The sequence below is a fragment of the Corvus hawaiiensis genome, chromosome 5, assembly GCF_020740725.1.
Source record: "Corvus hawaiiensis isolate bCorHaw1 chromosome 5, bCorHaw1.pri.cur, whole genome shotgun sequence".
Taxonomy (NCBI): Eukaryota; Metazoa; Chordata; class Aves; order Passeriformes; family Corvidae; genus Corvus; species Corvus hawaiiensis.
Window position 1 is genome coordinate 44,011,708 of NC_063217.1, and position 21,770 is coordinate 44,033,477.

Genomic DNA, 21,770 nt, shown 5'->3' on the forward strand with positions numbered 1-21,770 from the left:
TCTAGAATGTTTTTGAATGAAAATTAAAATTGCAATGTTTCCTTTCAAGGCATGAGCTTCTAACATGGAAGCACACTATTATTGGCAAAATAAATGATTTCTAGTCCTAAGACACAGTACTGTTGAAAACCCACCTTTCTGGTAAGTGTAATTGTTTGAGAAATTGTTACACTTGATACAATTATAGAAACAAATTGTTAAATTCACCACAGAGTAGAAGAAATTTTCCAACTTTTGATAGATTTTGGACTGACTCAGCAGCAGCTCTTACAGTGATTTCCAATTTGGGACACATCTTTATTTCCAAACCAGATGAAAAAAATGCTTTCTCAGAAATAAAGCAGGTCACAAGATACAGCAATTACTTTTAAAATACTGGAGAACACACTTTTTCCACACAATATACATGGTACAGTTTCACTTTGCTACTTTCAACATTCACAGTAAAATACTTTTTCAAATAATCTAAGTGCACCTTAGAGCCATCAAGTGCCAGTTAATTTTGCTCCGCAGAAATATAAGATACCAAACCCCAGATGAGGTCCTCTCTCTTTGTTCAGACTTGCCCAAGCACTTCTGCACTACATCAGTGCTGAAAGAGGTTTCTTGAAAAGCTTAAAGCTTCAGTTTTGGTCAGTTCCAACCGAATCTCTATACTAAGGAACAAACACAAAGCTCCTGGGCTCTACAGCTGCCGGATAAGACACTGATCATCAGGATATCTTGTATGGCAAAGATGCCATAATGCCCTTTAGGTTCAGGATATGTGTTGTAGGTAAGACTTTCCTCTTCAGACAGATTGTCCTGAATGTTTACAGTCACTTAGATTTGTGGAGAAGGAACCGTGAGGAGACCAGTTGGCTTGATCTTGTTGATTCCTCCATCTAGGATGCAGACCCTTGGGTACTTGTTTTTCACTAGATGAGCTGCAAACTGAAACAAATGTATCATTAGCCCACTGCATATCATAGTCCTTAAATCACAATAACATTAAGTAAGGCAAATTAAACAAAAAATATCAGACCCTTGAAGTTCTTTTTTTCGCACCAACTAGTCCAACACAGGAGCCCAGGCCAGTGTGTTGAAACAGCTGGGATGAATTTTGTGGTCATGAAAGTGTCACACTAATAACCTTGAACTTTATTTATCTCTGCTTAGGCAGGATTTTACCTCATCCTAAAAGGACTGCTTAATCTCAGGGCAATCACTGGAGCCTCTCTCAAAGCATGAACTAACAGATATTTTTCTGTGTGTTAATCTAACTCCCAGCTGTTTCCTGTAGGTTCCCAAATGTTCAAGCATCACAGTTTGAGGGTATAGTCATTTGCTTACCCTGTCAAACTCATCCGATGTGACTTGATCTCACAGCTGTCAGAAATGAAATTGGGGTCTATCATCTTTAATCTTCCCTGCTCCCACCAATCTGCCCACAGGCAGGTTAAATAGTGCAAGCAGGTGTACCCCCACCACTGAAAGCCTCTCTCCTCAAATAGTTCATGCCATAAACACAGCAATTGCCACTTTCCACATAGTAACTTTGTGAAACATTATTACAAAGATATTTTGTATATCAAAACAATAATGATAAAAAAAATCAAAATTGTGTTTCAAAACACCAAAATCCAACCCAAAGGAACAATATTTTGTGCATTACAGGTCAAACTTGCCTTCTATACACTCACTACAATTCATTAAAAAGCAAGCACCAAAACAGACTAATCAGTGAGAAATTAATAGTTTTACTTAATTTCCAGTAGCTGTGATAGATTGCTCTGCCATCCCAGTCTTTGAGACTGTTGCTTTAAACTTGGCTGTCAAATCAGAAACCATTTGTAAAATCACTGAGTGCTTCCAATGGGCTATGTAAAAATTTTGCTTTTCCCTTTTTGACTCTTTAAAATAATTAGTGATGCTATTTGAGAACTTGCGCAAGCGTGATGTCCAGATAGCTAACTTTGCTCAAACCAATAAATTCCCAACTCAAGAACAGCTGTGGGCACTCCAATCAAACTCACTACATGGGATTTCTTTTTTCATTTACTTTCCTTCTAATTACCTGTTACAGTGTAACAGATACTGAGGCAGAACTAGATGTACTACACAATTACCTGTAAACATTTTGGCTGTTAAATTTATTTCAGGTAGTTGCCCAGAGAAGACCAAAGGGAAGTTCAATTATCTCTTTCCCCATCAGTTTGGGTTATTCAGTATAGCAGTCAAAGAACCAACTAAAAAAATCCCCACAATCAGGGAATCAAAGCAGCTGACAGTAAACTTACACCATATATGGATGTCAGCTTTCATGAGCAAAGTAAATGCTATGCTTTTAGAAAGGTTCTTGGGTGCACAGGTGGTGTAATATGCACAGAGGCATCACTAGAAAAGTCCAAATACCTCTTGCTATAATCACAGTCCATAAAGATGTGGTGTACAGTAAAAGAGACAAAGATAGCACTCAGCTATGCATACCATGAACTACAAAAGTAGTTTCTATTCCTAGTGAAATACTCCTACCAGACATCTCGACTTCACATGGACTTACCTGTCATCTCACAGTGCTCTCCACCTGCGACTAATGGACAGTGCTCTGTCTTGGACACCAATGCTGCTCAGGGCCAGCAGAAATGAAAAATGGCAACAAGCGTTCAGGCTGGCAGGAAGCAGCTCCATGTTATTTCCTGAGTACAGCCCCCCATGTGCCAATAGAGATGTTCCACTCTCTGACTACTGATAACTTTAAAATGCTGAAAACAAACTGTAAACTCTGCTCCACGTGTTTTGAATGCCCTAACTCTAATACATTCAAGGTAATCTTAAAAGAGAATACACAAACAAATGCCTTGTACTTGGGGTTTGAGCATAAAGGCCCGTGTCCTACTGTATTTTAGAACTGTGTCAGTAGCCAAGTTATGTAAAAGTAATTTTCTTCACTGCATATGACGAGGTTACTTTAAAACCTTATAGTGAGGAATTTGTTGCTTCTTGCAGGGCCTCTGGGAAGAAAGCAGTGCAAAATCTGGGGCTGGTAGCAAATGATGGGCAGAAAGCACAAGAGCACAAGATGATATACCATAAGATGAACTTCCTATTTTTTTTTTTTTTTAAGTTGTCACAGAAGTGTTTTCTGTTGTCTGCCTAGTTTAAGTGAGAAATGCTGCAAATACGGCTCAAAATATTGAACATCCAGCCAGGGAAAAACCACTGAGCAGGAAACGTACTACTATCAGTACCTCACTACTGTGGGAGTTAGCTGTGAGTCAGGGCCTAGAGGCACATTGACATAAGCTGAGAGCTGCCATCCAACTCCCAATATCAGCCTCCAAGAGCTTTGCACATACATCTGTCCAGGCAATGCATAGAAGACTCCAGGTTTAAGTCACATGGCAATAGGGCTTGATCCAATTAAAGACATTCTTAGTTTTATCTTCTGCGTCCCTCCATTTTTTCGCTGAAAGCAGAAACAGTAACTTTTGGTAAAGCGTAGACTTAGAAATAGCCTCTTACTAGCCTAGCAGTCTCCCTTATTTAAAAGTTTGACTTTTTATAGTTCTGTTCCTCTGTATGTGTCTGTGCCACCCTCTCCCAGACAGAGGAGCCTGTCTGTTGCAGACAAGAACAGGAACTTGTTCACCATGTTTCTGAAATGTCCCATCACCACCTGGTATCTTGCCTTGCCAAAATACACTCTATGAAGCCAGTATTTTCAAAACACAGGGGAGTGTTATTTCTGGTGTATGCACTGATGGAGAGGAAGGACTATTTGAAATAGCTACTTAGATTTTCTCCCCAGTATGACCCTCAGTTATGCCAAATATCAGTAGCCTGAATCCAAGAAATAAAGATAAAAAACAAGGTTACCTAAAAAGCTGAAAAAAAAGGTAAAATCAGTGATCCTAAAAGAACAAACTTCATGCATCAAAAAAATCCCAAGGTGCTCTTCTGAATGAATACCCCAGACTTTCTACAACAGAAACTGCCATCTTGGCATGCATACAGGGCCTCTACTTGCTTTATAAATGCAATCATGAAGTATCAACTAGAAGTTTACTAACAGGCTCCTGAATATATAATTTGTAATTTACTAAATAATCCAATTTACAAAGGTGCTGTTAAGACTGAAAATAACATGGTGAAGAGATAAGCACATGGGTTCCATCATCCTTAGCAACCTGTAAAGCACTCACATTTTAAAGAGCAATGTAGTGAAACATACAAAGGCAGTGTACAATTGAATTTCCATTATACAGAAATATATTTCTGTAAATAGAAATAAACTGTCCTTTATTATAGATTAAACTTTCTCAATTTTATCAAATGTTTGTGTTGACATAACTTCTGAAATACATCTTTCCCCATACCACCAATGGATCACACTCCTCTGTAATGCTTTTGTTTTCATTTAGACAAGAAGACTACTTGGGGGAAATGAGAGTTGTTTCCATCTGAGGAAAGGCTTTAAGGGATACTACTACAAGACTTTAAGCTTTTTACTTTCTGCTTCAGATGGTCTTTCCTCAAAATAAGATTCCCAAATTCAGTTGCTGTGTTTTCTCTGGTTGCATCTAATGTTTAAACTGAACTTCCAAACTGAAATTCTTCTTGCTGCTTTCACAGCAAATATTACATATGAAAGGATGAATATGTGAGAAACATTGTTTAATGGCTCCAATATGATGACTTCGCTGAAGACTTTGGAAACACAGTTCCTCTGTTAAGTAATGCATCCATCAATTCCAGATTAAACACCCTTCTTGGTGAGCATAACTAAGCCAGGAAGTTGCAATTTGCATTTGAAAGTAGTCATTTAAGACTCTTAATGCAGATACAAAAAGTCAGGCTTTCAAAGACAAGATCACAGAAAATTCGTACCAAAATTAGGGCAAATATTAAATATTTTATCCTGTCTTGGTGACGGTCTCAATATAAACAGCATAACAGGACTGCTCCTTTAAGCACTATCAAGAACCTTAATGATGTGCACACTGCAGAATTTATCAAAATGTTTCTACTACCCTGTTCCAAGCAGCAAAGTAACAGCTTTCAAGTACTGCATGTCTTATGCCAGGCACATCACGTTTTCAGACTGTCTACAGCACAGAGTCTAAGAACACAACAGCTTGAGCAGCCCCACTCCCAGCACCCTTCGGGCCAGCCACGAGGGTTGCTATGTACACATTATTCACTTTCACAGACATTCTTGTGACAGGCTCTAATTAAAGGGCACGCTGGGAGGGAAGGAGGAGTAACATACTGCACCAGAATACCAGAAAAGATTGCTGTGACAAGTGTTACCATGGTATAAATATTAACAGCATACTCTGAAAGAGTCAGAAGAAAAATAGAAGTTGGAGGAGAAATATCAACCAAATTTTGTATTATTCATTCATTGCCACAAGATTATTTCTAGTTTTCTACTTGTAAACTCATGCTACACAAACCTCTCAGGAGTTGCAGGCTATTTTGCTGGGTGATTTCAGTCCAAGAGCTCATCTACACCTCTCTGAAAGCTCAACAGTCAAAGTGATCAGTCTGCAACTTTTTTAACAACACTCTCCATATGCCAGAACACAGATCCAATACACAAGATTATTTTTAGTGAGCTACTTCTTATATTAAAGAGTTCCAGATAAATGAAATGACACTTTAGCACCATGGAAAAGATAGGAACCTAAAACCTCCCATATCAACAAAACAGTGCCTAGTTGTTGGTTATGGTATTACCATAAACTGAATGGAAGTAAAAAAATAAAAAAACACAGAAAGGACAACTTAGTGCAAACACATACTAGGGGGTGGGAGGGGTGGAACATAGAACCAATCACTCTAACAAGATCAAGGGAAAATTCTCTACATGTAGATCTGGCCAAAGTGGAACACTTTCCATTCTATCACAAAAACACAGCAGTAATTTAAAGGACATACATGCAAAGATTTGAAAATAAGCCTACACAAACAGGTATTTAATAGCTGGTTTCGGAATAAGTTTTACTGAGAACAAAAGTAAGAGTAAACTGTCAAATTTCTTCAGGTAATAAATTTTAAACACCTGTATTTTAAATTTTCTACCTAGAAATTATATACATTAAAAAAATACCCAGTTGAAAGTGAGCACTTGACAATTAAAGTCAGTTGCCAAGATTTAGCTGTTGTAACACAGCTAATTTATACTGACTAAAATAAATGCAGTGCACACATTAAAGTTGAATGGAATGTAAAATGAAAATGCAGAAAGAAAATTATTCTATTTTTCACTCAATAGAAAATAAAAAAGCTGTTAGTGAACAGAAATACAGGATTTTGAAAAGAGGTGTAACAGCTGGCTTGGATATAAAAAGAGAAAGTATGAGTCTTTGTGAAAGATTCTACCTCCTCTCCCCACGTCTAAGGGTTGCCCGAGATCTTGAATAATGCTCAAAGAAGTATTTGATAGCGAAAAACATTTCTTTGTGATTTGCAGTACTTTTTCCTAACACTACCTAAAATGCAAGTTTTGTCCAGTTTCTACTCAAACTCTACTCAAACCCTCCTGCAGCAGTCAGTCATTCAGTCAGTCAGTCCTCTTCAAAGGCTGGTTCAGATACAGTTTAGAGAAAAGCAAAACAACATTGCTCCAGACAAGCAGCACGGATATTCTAACTGCCAAATTCACCAGCACCATTCTAGCTGGTATATCCTTACACAAGGTCCTGAACCTCTAACACTATTTATAGGTCATTACCATCTCTATTTCAGTTACCACTATTTCCAATTCTCTGAACTGGAACACCAGGAAACACAAAACACTCTGTCAGAGCTGAGAAACAGCCCAACTTCTATGTTATAATGCAATAGCTCTGAGCAACATGGATACAACCAAATCCAAGCTCCATCAAGGACAAGAGTACTCTTTCAGAGGTGCAGTCTACGAGGAGTATAACAACAGCTGAGACAGATGTCTGGAGAAAGTCTGGAGCCTGACAGCACCACTCCAAGATTCAGGTTAACCATTCTCCCATCCTTCCTGTCCTTAGAGATTTCCCAGATGATTGAAAAGAGCTGACTTCCTGCTTGCCAGCATCTCTCAGACATATTTTCATAGGTAAAGCCAAGGACTCCACAATTCCTCACTCCAGAAGGATCCAAATCTCTGCGTAGCAAGGCACACAGACAGGCCAAACAACACCTACATCAAATGAACAACTAAAATTTCCAATGACCGCTACCATCGGTCTCAGTAAAAATTAACAAAGAGAACCTAGTTTGGAGTTTTGGAATTAGCCTGTTTTCCGTGGCGCTTACTTCAGACGAGGAAAAGAAACACGCAAATTCTGCTCCGAAGATCCATCTTGCATTTTGCCCCGTCCTCTTTCATACCTGGCTGGAACAGTGAGAGACTGAGGTCATCACTGCTGTAGCTGAGGCACTCAATGCACATGAACCAAAGCCAGGGTCAGGGGCAGAATTACAACAGCACAACACAACTCCTGGCTGGCAGCCCAAGTGTCTCTCTTGGGCTGTGTGAAGAGCATGTACTGGCAACAGCAGCTGGGCTGCTTTCTCTCCATGAAGGAAAGCATGCATACATTATGCATGTTACAGTAATAAAAAGGGCTAAATGTATGGAATAAAATAATGAAGACTTAACCGTGTATTGGGGAGAGTTAAAACCAGAAGGACTGTTGCTGATTAACTAAAACCTTTCAAACTTTTCAAAATACAAGCTTAATCTCTTCCTCTTTAAAGGCAACAAGGAGGCTCTGATGATTCCAGTAGCCTCTGAGTCTGAATGCAGATGGGATGATGGGGCCTTAACAAAGAAACATGAAAGAGCCATTCTGTGAATCATAAGGGGCCCCTCCATCCTTGCAAAGAGAAGGGTTTCCATTCCAATTGTTCAGTCACTTTTCTGCAGAAACTATTTACAAAGAAACAGAGTTTAAAAGATGTATAGTGGGAACATCTCCAGAAGTTTATTGTCTAATTTCTATTTACTCACACTCCACAAGTTTTATTAGGCCCGTCCAACTAAATATATATGTCTTTAGAAGCACAAATGCACCTGTCCTTTAGTATTCTATGCAATACCTAATCTTCAGATCACCATATGAAGTTTCCTAGGTATCCATTTGTAGTTTTAAGACAAGTTTATAACAGAAGAAATCATGCAAGAACTTGCTTATCTGGCAAGGGGTTTTAAAAAGGCCTCAGGAAGATGACAATAAAATCACACAAATTCAGTAGTAACCAGACACTGTAACCTATGTGTCTCAGTCTTCATACAAGAAAAAATGCATTTTTGATAGTGTGCTGGGAGAGAAAATGCTATATGCTATTTTCATATAGAAAAAAAAATTTCTTTTTTCCAAGCTAAGAATATGTTATACAAAAAGAATTCTGAATTTGACCCTGTCCCTCTTGCCTTGAAAACGGTCAGAAAGATCTCATGGAAAATCAGAACTTCTTGTCTTTGTTTTGGAGATGATTCATGTACTTTATCTATTAGCTATTGCAATGCAATAAGAATGACTGCCTCAGTAACTTGTAGAGGTTCTCTAGACAATATATTTACAGCAGCATAACTTATCTAGACAAAAAGTAATCAATGTAACAATTAGAATTTACAATTTAGAATTTGTTTCCCAGCTATAAAGACATATGTCTTTCAAGTTTTGACTTACAACTTATCTTTTTCCAAGCAAAATATAAATAAGTTACTAATTATTAGACAGATTAAAGTGTCCTGTATATTTTATTCTGTTATAGCATTTAGCTGACAATAAAGCACATATATTAAACCACTGGGGAAAGCACGCATTTATTAAACAACCAGAAGTAGAAATTTGCCACTATCAAAATTAAGTTGCTAGGGAATGATTTAGTGTCAGGTAAGGTATTTCTCCTGTTCCAAATTCAGTTAACATTGCGGTAATATAGGCAAAAGTTTGAAATGGAAACAGATAATGGCTTAGCACCTCAAAGCTGACTGAAGGAGGGAAGATGAAGCAATGTCACCTTTCCATAAAAACATCCAAAGTAATCCCTGTCCTACACATGCATAACTATAATCCACCTTTTTACTTGCTGTATCTCTGAAAGTGACAAAAATCAGGAGACGTGTTATTTGTCCTAGACCAAAAAAGAAGCTACAGTTGAACACCTGTTGCCTATTTAACTATTATATTCCCAACTGTAATGATCCCTTGACCATAATGGAATTTACAACGTGCTTACCTGCCTAAGGATGTGGGAAAGGGGAATTCAATTCACTTAGGAGATGCTGCCACTTAACATATCCAAAAGTTACATATAAAAATAGAATCTGGTTGATGAACTCCAGCATAATGCCTTTTATGTGGAGGTTCCCCACTGTTTTCAGAGACAAACAAATATCTGCTCTGTTAACAAGTGCCCAGGAAAACCTAGAAGAAAGGCTGGCACCATGAGAAGCAGCCTAAAGGAAGGAATATTCTCCAGAGAGGTGTGAGCCAAACACCACCACATGATACCCCTTTTACAATGTTTTTATGCTGCTAATGGTGCATTTAGTAAGGCTCTTGTACATCAGCCAATATATTAACTTCTAGAGGTAGTAGCATCAATGTCTTATCATGCAGGATTACCCTGTTTTAATTCCGTCCTAAGGAAGTGTTCAACTAGAGCCAAAGCTGTCATATCCAGAGGCACTACGAGACATTGCTGGCTTCCCTATCCTCTTGCTGGAACAGTGTTGTGGTGAAGTTTTCAGTTTTCCCTCTCACATCTCAAACTCTAGACAGCATTTTCTTTCCAATTCAAATTTTTTATCATTGAGCACCAAATCAAATGCAAACAACAGAAACAGAAATGAAGTGCAAAAAGACTTTTTCTACAGGTCTGTTCAGTGTACGCCACTTTGCTTTTAAAATTATTTTTAAGTGATTAAAATTATTTTTAAGGCTGCTCATAGGAAGCATAATTGAAAGATTCAACCTTCTAACTACAAACAGACCCATATACAATTAGTGTTTTTTCACACTTAGCCCTGCCTCTCAGTCCTATATAAATTTAAACTGAACATATCACACTGCCAATCTCCAAATTTTTAGTGAAGTAAATATCAGTGAACATTTCTCAAGAATGCTCCTTTATGGCAGAGGGTACAATTTTTGGCTCATCCCATTTAATCTGGAAATACATACCTCTTTTTGGAAAAAATACATTTAAAGTTGGGCATCTTGTAATGTGGACAAAAATTGGTTTTGTTTCCATGCATTAACTTTTAAATTTTTTTCCTATGATTGGATTACCTAGTAAAATTTAAAAAGTAATAATTATTGTTCTTGTCAAACCTTGAGCTACATAGCTTGGGCATGAAGAGTGGCAGACAGTTCTATGCAGCCATGCAGAGTAAAACTGAAACTGACCTTAAAAAATTACCCACAAAAGAAAAAGTTTTATCAGCACAGTCAAATTGAAGCTAGTTCTATATGTATTTTAAGGGTGTGATAGAAGTGGCGAGTCCCTACCAGTATTTAGGCTTTAGTATTGAATTAATTTCTGGTCAAACTGGTCAATCCAGTATTTTGTTGCTATTTAAAGCTCAAACCTCTTTAGGCAGGATTTCAAGAACTCTAAAAGCAAAACAAGAGGCAAAGCAGCATCTCTCCTTTATGGAGAGCTATGATATTGACAATTCTGGGTCAACATTGTCTCAGCTGCATAAAATCTGGGTTTAGAGGATAAGACAGCACCTGTCATGTGACTGAAGTATTTGCACTCACTAAGCACACTGCAAGATTTTTTAGATGCATAGCAAAGGAAACATTCCATGTTCATTTCAAAAATTTTGAAACATTTAAAAAAACCGTCTAATTTTGCATCAGAATTGTCTCTCAAATACAGAAGAAAATAGTATCTGCTTGGCTTTGGTGGAATAGACAACCCACACTGTACTTTCCATCCCTGGAATTTTGTTACAAGTTGTTTATTCACTCTGAGTTCCTTTGTTTCAGACAAAACATTTCTGACTGGTTGTGAAAAACAACTGCCAGAAAATGGCTTGGTAGTGTGTGGAATATGTCCCATAAAGACACTCACTAGTGAACACCAAAGAACTTACTTTTTCCTGTTCTTAATCCTCAGGAGTTTAGTGAATGGTTAGGCTATTCCTGAGATAAATTTGCATGTTCGGTATTTTGAAATGTAATTGTTGAAAGCAGCTACATAATCCACATCAAACATGTAAAGCATCACTTAAATCATCTCCATTTCGCTCTTAGCATTTTATGCATTTTACATTTGTTCTTTTGAGAGGGGATTTATGCATTCAGCATTCAGTGGGGAATTGTGATTATTCAAATGGTCTGATTTCACGATGAAATATCTATCATGAACTTACCCGGATTCACACACAAACCTAGATATTCACTACTGAAACTATGTGAGAGATGGTTTATAGCCTCTTTCATGCCATCTCTGTTACTATTTAAGAAACCTGATACATACCACAAGTTAATTTTCTAAATGATGAAATGCAGTTTAATTAAAGGGATTTCTCCCTCTACTTACAACTCCCTATAGCTATTAAAATCAACATCATGTGTTGTGCTGATGCTGCTGCTGTTCCTGACATGAAGACCTTTTAATGATTCACAGCCCTCCTTGTCATACCAGGGTTACAGTTCAGGTCCTTTGTGTAAACAGGCTTAAGAAATGGGTGAACCAAAGGTAAACCATAATTAAGAGTGTGTCTGGGGAAAAAAAAAAAAAAAGATAGCTTTCCTTCATCTGAGAGAAGTATAGTGAAAGAAATACTTATGTACTTTTAGTTGTTATTCTGGAGGTTCTCAACACCATCAAATATTTAATTATAGAAAAGAATAGGAAGTTTGAATATTCTCTGTCCCTAGCTAAGGCACTAACAATAAATACATCATACAAAAGTTACCAGTTAGGATCATTCTCCTCTTCTCTAAGCACAACTGCAGGAACAAGTGATTCTAAAAAATTGGGCAATACATTGTTTCTTACTAGTAGGAATATGAATTATATCTTATTTCCTTTGTAGTTCATAACGTAACTGTCCCCATCCAACTTACCTTATGTGTCCTTCCTAACACCACAAAAAGTAAATGCAACCCAATTTTGAACATTATGCACATTAGAAGTACCAATGTCACTTCTCTGACATGCCAAAAAAAAAGATTTTAAAGCTGAAGAAGATAATGTCAAGCAATTTCATTTCAAAACATCAACCTTCTCAGTTGTGGACCATTTGAAGGGAAATGTCTTTGTCTAGAAGCAGAAAAAACATTACCCCAGGTCCTGTCATCATACACAAAATTCTAACCTAAATTTTCCAGACGCTAGCATTTATTTTACTACTGCCAGTATGCATGCTATTGCTTATCTCTAAGGGTAAAAATATACATTTTAGCAATACACTTACAGCAGCTGTGTTCTTCACTGCATTTCCTACAATTACCACAACTCTTCCTTTAAAGCTCTGGAGTGTGGCAGCTGCTGGGCACTGGATGAGATCCCCTTCTGCAGTAAATGCTGATGCAAAAACGACATTGATGCTGCCAGAAATGTGGCCACGGTTAAAGCTTTGGAAGGTCAGTTAAGGAGGTCTGAAAGGCAGAGAAACCTGTGGTACATGAACAACTGTAGGATGAACCTGCTCTTCATCCTGGCTGTCATGATACAACACCATTGGTCTTTTGTGATAGAATATTTCGACAAACCTCATTTACTGTTTACTCATATGGAGAAAAACCTTCATAGGAAAATTACATAGGAAAGAAAGCACATAATGAAGAACTGGTTGGTTCTAAAAGGACACAACATAGCACAGCACGACAAAAAATGGTCTGCTAAATTAAATACTTAGTGCTAAAGAGCCAATATCCCCAGTATACCTAAATTTGTGGATTTCACTTCAACTCTAGTCTGCTAACAGGAGCCAAATACCAATAAGCAGTTGGAGCACCTGTTCTAGAGGCATTTTATGCAAAAGGAATGAGGTACTTAAAATGAGAACCAAAACTAAACAGGGATTATTGGGAAATGTCCTCAAACTTCCTATCGACCCCCACATGTCCTCCACAACTTTGATCCAAATTGAAATTCGAATGTATATGACCTCAGATTCCCAGACAATGAGCACCATGTATATTATCTGAGTTCCACTAACAGCAAGTGTATAATGGGTATTGAAAAGCAAACAACTCTGAGACATCATAGTTAGCTGTCCTTCAGTTTCAGAGGATGATCACTCAATGGGATTTTATAAACAAATACTGAATGTGAAAGTCTCTTAAATAAAAATTAAGTTGGACTACTACTACCTAGCTTTTTATGGATTTGAAAATCCACCATGACCTTGACAAAACTCTGAATTACTTTCATAGACTGAACACACATGCCTGGAATATTCCCCTTCCCCAGCCATAAGCAAAAACAGCTTTGAAGAGATGGGAAACAGCAAAGTTCTGCAAAAATATACACAATGTCAAATATTGAGATTAGTCACTCTATTCCTGTTCTTGCAGAAAGCCAGTTAAATTTATAATTAAATGCCAGAATCCTATTAAATAAAGGAGCTGCCTTAAATGGAGGTAAGATTTAACTGACTTAGCTTAATATTAGCATTCGTTTCTCATTATTTATGTAACAATTTTAGTTTTATGATCATCACTGTTATAGTGTGGGAAAAACATGGCTATATAAAAACATTGGAAAGAACAAAAGATGATCATGTATCATTAATTAATGTTGTCAGTTTATTTCTATTTTGAATGGGAAAATTATATCCCTCCTTCACTCATCTGTGCCAATCCCCTTTCCCCAACCCCATTTATAACCACGTAACTCCCACTGCTATTGATCAGGTTCTGAAATGATCATCACTTAGACAGAAAATAACTTTGGACAAATTTAGTTACTTAAACTACTGAGTACACTTAGCTGCTCAGAGAAACATGACCTAGTCTTTAAAAAAAGTTCTAATTGCTAAGACAATTAACAAAAAGGCCAAGATTTTGTGCTACAGACTGAGACACCGTAAGTATGCAGCCATAACTTTCAAAACATGAATGAAAGGCTGCCAATATATCTGCTAACGTGCTTAATGAAATAAGCCTTAGAAGAATTGCTGGCCAACTGAAACAGTGCTTTGTGTATAATAGCTTTTCATTAGAAAGCCTTCTGTTACAAAGCTGTCTACTGGGAAAGAGGGCTGGTAGCTCTTGGCCTTGCAACGTGAGATTCATTACAAAGCAATCCCTCAGCTTTCATGTGGGTCCTATTATGAAATATGAAGCATGTTTGATACTTGTTGGAAATCCTCTCATGCTTTTCTCAAAGCACTCAGAAAACAAAGTAAAAGTGAAGTTTAGCATGACAGGCATATATGGTGAAAAAGACTAAAACCAAAATATACTAAATGATATTTTTGAAACACCTCACAGTGGTCTGTCACATTTTAAAATACACACCACAGAAACATACAGACAGTCTGATCCTATCCTAGTTTGTCGAAATTTTGTGACAAACACAAAGCCTGTTTCCTTATTGTGAGAATGAACAGGACACTGAATGTGGTATTCTTATGGTGTCCCACGTATATTCACAACTCCTGACAGTTTAACAGCTCTCTGCATACCAGGTATTTTCTTCTGCAACTGACATACAAACCAATACACTCAAGGGCAATTTTACTACCTACCAGGCTGCCTTTTTATTTATACTTCCTACCTCTTAATACTAGATGGATGCTAGGATTTCAGTGCACCCCTTATTTAAAGGGCAGGACATTTTAGTCTACCATAAACTTCAAACATACTAAAACATCATCAGAAGTGACTACAGTGCACTATTGAAGCTAATGGAGATTTCCTCTCTCCACGATGGCTCCTCATTCAAGAGACAGAAATAAAAAGTGTGATTAAGAAATTCATATTACGAGAAACAGCCTCATAAACCCACTTAATTCACAGAAGTCAAACAATTTTGAAATAACTGAAATTTTGAATCTAGTCTGCTAGAGTAGAATAGGATCAATATAACAGTAGAGTAGAACCTATTATCAAGGTAGTAGAAAAGCTATAGAAACATTAAAGCAAACACCTTGCCTTTCATCCTGATTACAGGATGATTAATGAATTTATAAATAAATCCATTACCCTATACAGATAATAGCCTTTCAGTGCAATGATTGTAGTCTAGGCATTTTATATTACTTGCCTTCCTCCTGATCTCTCCTTGGTGATTTCTAGGAAGTAACTTTAGTAAGACAATGATGCATGTAGAAATAGAAACATAATTTAACTTGGTAGTATCAAAGCTTTCTATGCAGTAACAATAACCTCTCATAGCTTTTACTTCCAGAGACTTCTCTTTTAAATTGGAGTCTGAAAGTATTCTCTCTTGATGAAGAAATTATCTCTCAACAAATAACCTGCATTTTTACTGTTATCTGAGTAACAAGGACCTCATTTTCAACAATCTAGATCCAAGAGTAAAGAAAACACTGAAGACCAGAAAATGAGTCAAACTATCCAGACACACAAATATCTACTAAATTAGAATCCTTAACTTATACATGAAAATAATACATCCAACTGAAAGAAAAATTACCTTTTTTGTACTCCTTTGGCCATTCTGTTTTATCAACACAGCAGATCACATTAAAGGTTCCAGTTTGGCATACAAGAAAAGAATAATTTCTTGAAAATAACTGTTTTAATTCAGAATATTAGGAAATTCCATTTACTATGTAAACAATAAATTTACCTTTATATAGTAGAAAGAATATTACTTTTTTACATCACCATACTTTGTCATAAACATTGATAAAAAATGAACAGAAAAAAATGTTAGTGGAGGTGCTTCTCTGCATATACAATTACTTTTAAAGTGGCATTTTAACAAACTAGGTGAAAAAAAAGAGATTTAAGTATTATTTAAATTTTTACTACATATTTTAGCCCAAATACTGACATTGATCCATCATTCACTTCTTGGTCTAGAAACTGCACTCTTCTAATACACATACAATATGGGAAATGTCCTCATGGTGCATTTGTTAGACGCTGGAAGATCTCTTTTCATGGTAAAACTGTCAGGAGCTTGCTGAATCCCCATCATTGGAGACCTTTAAGAACAAGTCAGACACTGGTAAAAGGAACGATTTTCCTTTCTCAAAGTATAAGGTGGACTAAAACTCATAGAATCATGGATTTTTTAAGGTTAGAAAAGAGTCTAAGATCACCAAGTTCAACCATCAACCCAGCCACCACCATGGCAGTGTAGAGAGTGATAAGGTCCCTACTTGAGTCTCCTTTTCTCCAGGCTAAACTCTGAATCTTCTGTTATTTTTGTATTGAGTATTGTTAGCCCAGTAGGAATTATCACTTCTGACACAGCAAGCTAAGAGTAGACTACAAAAAACCCCCAAACAATCTACATCAGATTTGCTATTATGAAATGAGCAATGCTTAACAAAAGTGATACAAACCAATAACAAGTATATTCCAAAATACTCAGTACAATGTTTAGAGATACCTCTAATAATGTCTTACCATTATTTATGCTTTTAAATGGATGTTGACCAAGACGTGTGCTCCTGGAGGACTACCCCTTCCAAAATGCAAACAATCCCTGTCCTGTAACTACACTACTTCATAAAAAACCAAGTCCAAACAATTAAAAAAATACTACACATGCAAAGAACTGTGTACTTGAGAAGGAACACATGAGTAAGGTGTAGACAGGGTAGTGACTCTGGTAAAAATATAGCTCCAAAACACCTTTAAGTCTTTTCTGATTATCAGTCACTAGAGGACTTAAGTTAGGGTGGCCACGTGGTTGCACTACCTGACATAGCTAAAAGACACTCAATAGGAATCAATTTTCCACTGAGGGCCTGGCAAAGCACATGAGCTATCAAATCTTCTCTATCTCCCTTCCATTTAATTGGAGAGTCTCACACCTTTCCAAAATATTGGTCATATTGAACAGGGAAGGTCTGCTGATAACACCCGTTATGAGGAAAAATGGAGCATTAAAGCACTTGTGCTACTGGTACAAAGTGATTTCACTAAACCCACAACTGAATATGGGAAGGCAAAAAAAAATTACAACTGTCCTCTTCTCTGCAAACCAGGCCTCTCCATGCAAACCCCCTGGCCTTCAGTTCTTCCATTCCACCTCTACCAGATCCCTCTCTTTCCATTATGTACCATTCCAACATATCAGTCTGCAGACAATGAGGAAGTAATTGTCACAAGCAGGATTTAGCAAGGCCAGCACTCAGATTTGAAGGATACTCTTCGCTGTTACGGATGTCCACCACCAGCAGCTTTGGCTTGGTAGGCTTTGTTTTCTTTACAGGTGTTTTGGAATGACTAGGTCCTGTCAACTCACACAAGTCAATCAGATCTTCTGCTGAAATTCGTGGTGACACCTCTGCCTTCAGGTCATCCAACTTGATGGAGTCCCTAGACTTTAAAAGAAAAAAATTAATATTAGAGGTGAAAGAATTAGAGACATGGAGTTCTTTTAAACTTATTTTTATTTGACAAACTCAACGTGTAATGACCTAGTTAGACAGAAACACATCTTTTTCTTATAACTCTGAACTAGTCAGAGTTAAACTATCCATACAGAAAAGCTCCAGAGCAGTGCCAAATGCCTGACAGCTATAGCTCTATCTTCTGTTAAAAGTTGTTAAAATAGAAAAATAGAAAATAGAAAAATTGTTTGACAATCTGTGCAAGTGATTTCAGTTTGTGATTTGTTAATGAATTACTCACTGTGGCCGATGGGCTCACAAAATCCATAGAACATTTCTTAGCATCAGAAATAAAGTAAATTGGCTGGAAAACACTCTCTGGAAAGAGAAACTGAAAGGTCTCATGACTGGAGCAGAAAAGATGGTTAGCAACTGGCAACTTGCCACAGAAACTGCAGGGATGTCTCCGAAAGATACAGAGCTACCTGTTATTACCCTAGCCCAAAGACTAGGCACAAATCAGGACACCAGAAATATAAGATTTATATTATGTATAGAAATATACTATTTCTGTCTTCTAATCTGGAAAATTTGTCCTCAGTTTTGTGGGATGGGAAAATTTATAGATATATGAATATATATCAAATCAAGAAATATATTTTGGGGAATGCAACAGATTACGACATAGCACACACCACATCCCTGGTAGCACTCAAGCAACTAGCATGATAATACCTGAAATTATTTTTCGTAAGAGAACATTCATTGTGAATTATCTCAGAAATATTCACAAATACTAGAATTTCTACACTCCAGATTCTTAGAGTATCACAGTAACAATTTTTCTGTTTCTAAAAAATATTCCACTTCTGTTATCTTGTTTTAGATTGCAGTAATCACACCAATACATTATTTGCTTATAGCCCCAGGATTCAAGGGAACAGGAGTAGCACTCTGAAGAAAATGGAGGCATTACTAACTGGTGTTAGTCCAACTGACTCTTGTTAGCCTAGCTTTTGTTTTGGTTTTTAACCATACTAGTTCCTCATTTAATCTGAGGACTATTCCAAATTTAGGGAATATGCTAGACAAAACAGAGAGACATGCACTTTTTTTTTTTTGAGTTATGCCCCAGAAAAGGCTTCTTAAGACTTCCAGCACTTAGAAATACCTCTGCTGTAAAGCAAGTTATCCAAAAGCCTTCAAAATTACAAACAAAATCAGTAATTCTACTTCAGGGAATATTACCTCACCAAACTGCCTTTTCATTTTATACAATAATATTCAAAACAAAAGTAGTTACAAATTGCTAGTCTCAACACATCATTTCCTTCCAAGTTCAGAAAAATAGTCAAGACACTTCATAATCAGAAAAATGCATAATTTATGGATAATGTATTATTTATTTCAACAGAATAGTCAATACTCAAGAGAGACCTCTTTCCATAAAAAAACCAGCGTGACAGGGCACAGCCAACTCCCAGCTGAATAGCTGAATTTTCCCAGGAATCATCCAAGGAAATGAATTGTATTAAAGGGGAGAAGGAAGAAAAAAGTCAAACTCTTCTCACAAACTTCAGAACTTGCCAAACTAATTCAGCAGTCCCACGTCTAGGGAATTCACAGCAGACACATTTGCAAGACCCAAGAAAGGCAGTAATGCAGAAGGAATACTGATTACATAAATACACACTTGGCTGACACGGCTTAATTTGCCTGATGACAAACTGGCAGACATCACTACGCTCTCCTCAGACATCAGCTTCTGCCTCAGGAGCATGTTTAAGGAGCAACACCAAGGAGGGAAGGGAGGCAAGTCTGCTGCAAAGAGTTCAGTCCTTGAAGCAGGTTCACATGATTACCGGTAACAATAAACACTTGGGTAGCAAAGTCACTGAACCTGGCTGAGATGACCTGAATTAAGTCTTCTGGAGAAACTTTTACATTATGTTGGACTCTTAATTATAAAACCACTTCCTACTTTTATTTGTGCAACTCTTGTCCATTCAGTTGATGGGATGAATGCCTCAGGGAAGAATGAAACCTTAAGAAGAAAGCATGAAGTCTACAGAGGAAAACAAACCAACCAAAATTCACTTAATCAGATACAAAAACATTTGCTCTTTATCTAAAAGTATAAAGCCATACAAAGTGTTTTACAGGTACACACTATCTGTCCTGCTAATAGGTTTTAATAACCAGGACAAGCATTCTTTCTCTTTAACTGGGTTGAAAATAAGGAGAAGCACATTCAGCTGTGAATTTTACAACCATCTTTGCCTTGACCTACTATGTCCAGACCTGCCTTAATGATAGGTTCAGAGATATGACATCTCTATATAGGCTTTGAACAAAACTGAAGCTTCTCAACAGACTTGCTGGAAATAGAATTGCTGAATCAATTATTTCTCTAACAGCTATTTTATCATACTAATTTATTTCCTTCAAATTGCAAAGTGAAATATATGCATGCACTTGTAATATAATCTTTGTCAATTACATTAAAAAAATTCCTATATCTGCTGTATTTGGTAACAACTATATTTCATCTCAGGCATTTCCTCACAGGAATTTTCTAATGAACTGTCAGTCAGCAAAAGCTAAGGATGGCTAACATCAAGCTGTCAATTCTTCTACCCTGTCCTCACGCCTCCTCTGCATAACCACCATCCTGAGACACATACTTGGAAACTGCAAGAAACTACTACAGAAACTGGACTTGAGTTTAATCAGCTCTTCAGGCTGTCACAGCCACTGAACACACAAATCTTGCAGATTCTTCTGAACCTTTAACACATTTCCTACTCCTCTACACAACAGTGCTCCAGCTGTTGTCTATCACTTCAGTGCCTACTCCCTTTGCCTCAGCATGGGCAAATAAGAAGAGATGTACAAGACGCAGGCTGACATTTCAGACAGGAGTCTTCACATTTTTCAGGACTATTTGCTTCAATTCCCTGTTTAGGCTTTACTATGTCATTGCGGGCATTGCTTTCCAGCTGTGAAGAACCAGAAAGAAAAGCAGGTGAAGGACGGAAGATGGTCCACTTTAAACCAAATCCTTTAAGTTAGGTTAGCTGCACTCAGAAAAAGTTTATGGCACTGAGAGTGTCTTAGTAATGATTTACAAATATCCAACAAATTGTGAACAGGCTGTAGCATGTAAATGAGGTTTTGATTTCAGCTACATTAAGTTGCAGGTAGGCACATCTCAGGACAGCTACTTACAACATCTTGTTGAATTTATAATTTGTAATTTTTTTTTGTTTTAAACAATGAAGGGAGCATAATGATTCTCTCAAAACCCAAAATTCCCATGATAGTAATACTCTATAGGGAGTACAAACAGGACAAATAAAAAAGAAAAAGCCAGGATAACCACCGGGAAAAGCTTAAAAAAACCTTAAAAGCTTTTCATATATATAAAATGCTTGTTTCTTCCTTTCAGTTCTCTTCCTGCTGTGATCTATTTACTCTTTTCCAAGGCAGACATGGCACATACTTTCTAAAAAAACCTCCACTCTTTCTTAAAAAAGGCAAAAGCTCTACTTAAAGCACAGTACCAGAAGGTAGTTAAAAGTCCAGTTACAAACTTGTGTTTTAGAGATTGTGTAAGAAACTGTATACTGACAACAATACTGAAATTGAGTACTGCTCATATACAGAGCATACCCATATACTTGCTGTCATTATTTAGGAAACATTAAAATTATCAGAAAGACACTCCCATTTTCACACATCCATGTACACACAAGTCTACGTGTGCTAAGATACTGAGCTTACTACTTAAGTTGCTTTATCTGTTTTCCTGCAAAGAGAAACTTATTTTAGCATATTCTAACTACAAACATGAATCTTGCTTTAGACTACTCAGCTATAAGAAACTGTTTGTCAGGGAAGACTGCTTAATCAGCAGGATGGCAATAGCAAGAAGAGTACTTAAGCTGAAGTCTGAGGTCTCCTTGCTGCCCAGAAGTTTCTCTGACAACACCCTACATTCTTTACTTTCAAAGTACTTATTCTTCTCATCCCATTAATTTTCAATTAGGCCTGAGATTTGCTAATCCATATGCACTTACTACTCTTAATAAGAAGAAATAGGCATTGAGAATTTAATTTTTTTTTAAATATTGGCAATTAAAGCTGCTTAACCATTCTCAATTTGGAAGTCGAGTTTCAGAAAGATTAAAGCACTCCAGAACATGAGACTGGTACAATCACAGCTCTTCTCTCTTTTCCCACTAGCCTGTAATCTCTTACAGGCATTTCATCATGGCTTTTAAATGAAGATACACAC

General features: G+C 37.1%; 1 protein-coding gene across 1 annotated transcript in view; it reads right to left on the reverse strand.

The window, feature by feature from the left end:
• Positions 1–276: 276 nt before the first annotated feature.
• Positions 277–21,770, reverse strand: part of TBCK (TBC1 domain containing kinase) — a 94,545-nt gene continuing 73,051 nt past the window's right edge. The window contains exons 24-26 of the mRNA XM_048302810.1: positions 17,289–17,464; positions 12,407–12,566; positions 277–933 (exon numbers count right to left, since the gene is read on the reverse strand). Of these exons, the coding sequence (XP_048158767.1) occupies positions 823–933; positions 12,407–12,566; positions 17,289–17,464 (447 nt within the window). The 3' untranslated portion in view covers positions 277–822. The remainder of the gene's footprint in view (positions 934–12,406; positions 12,567–17,288; positions 17,465–21,770) is intronic.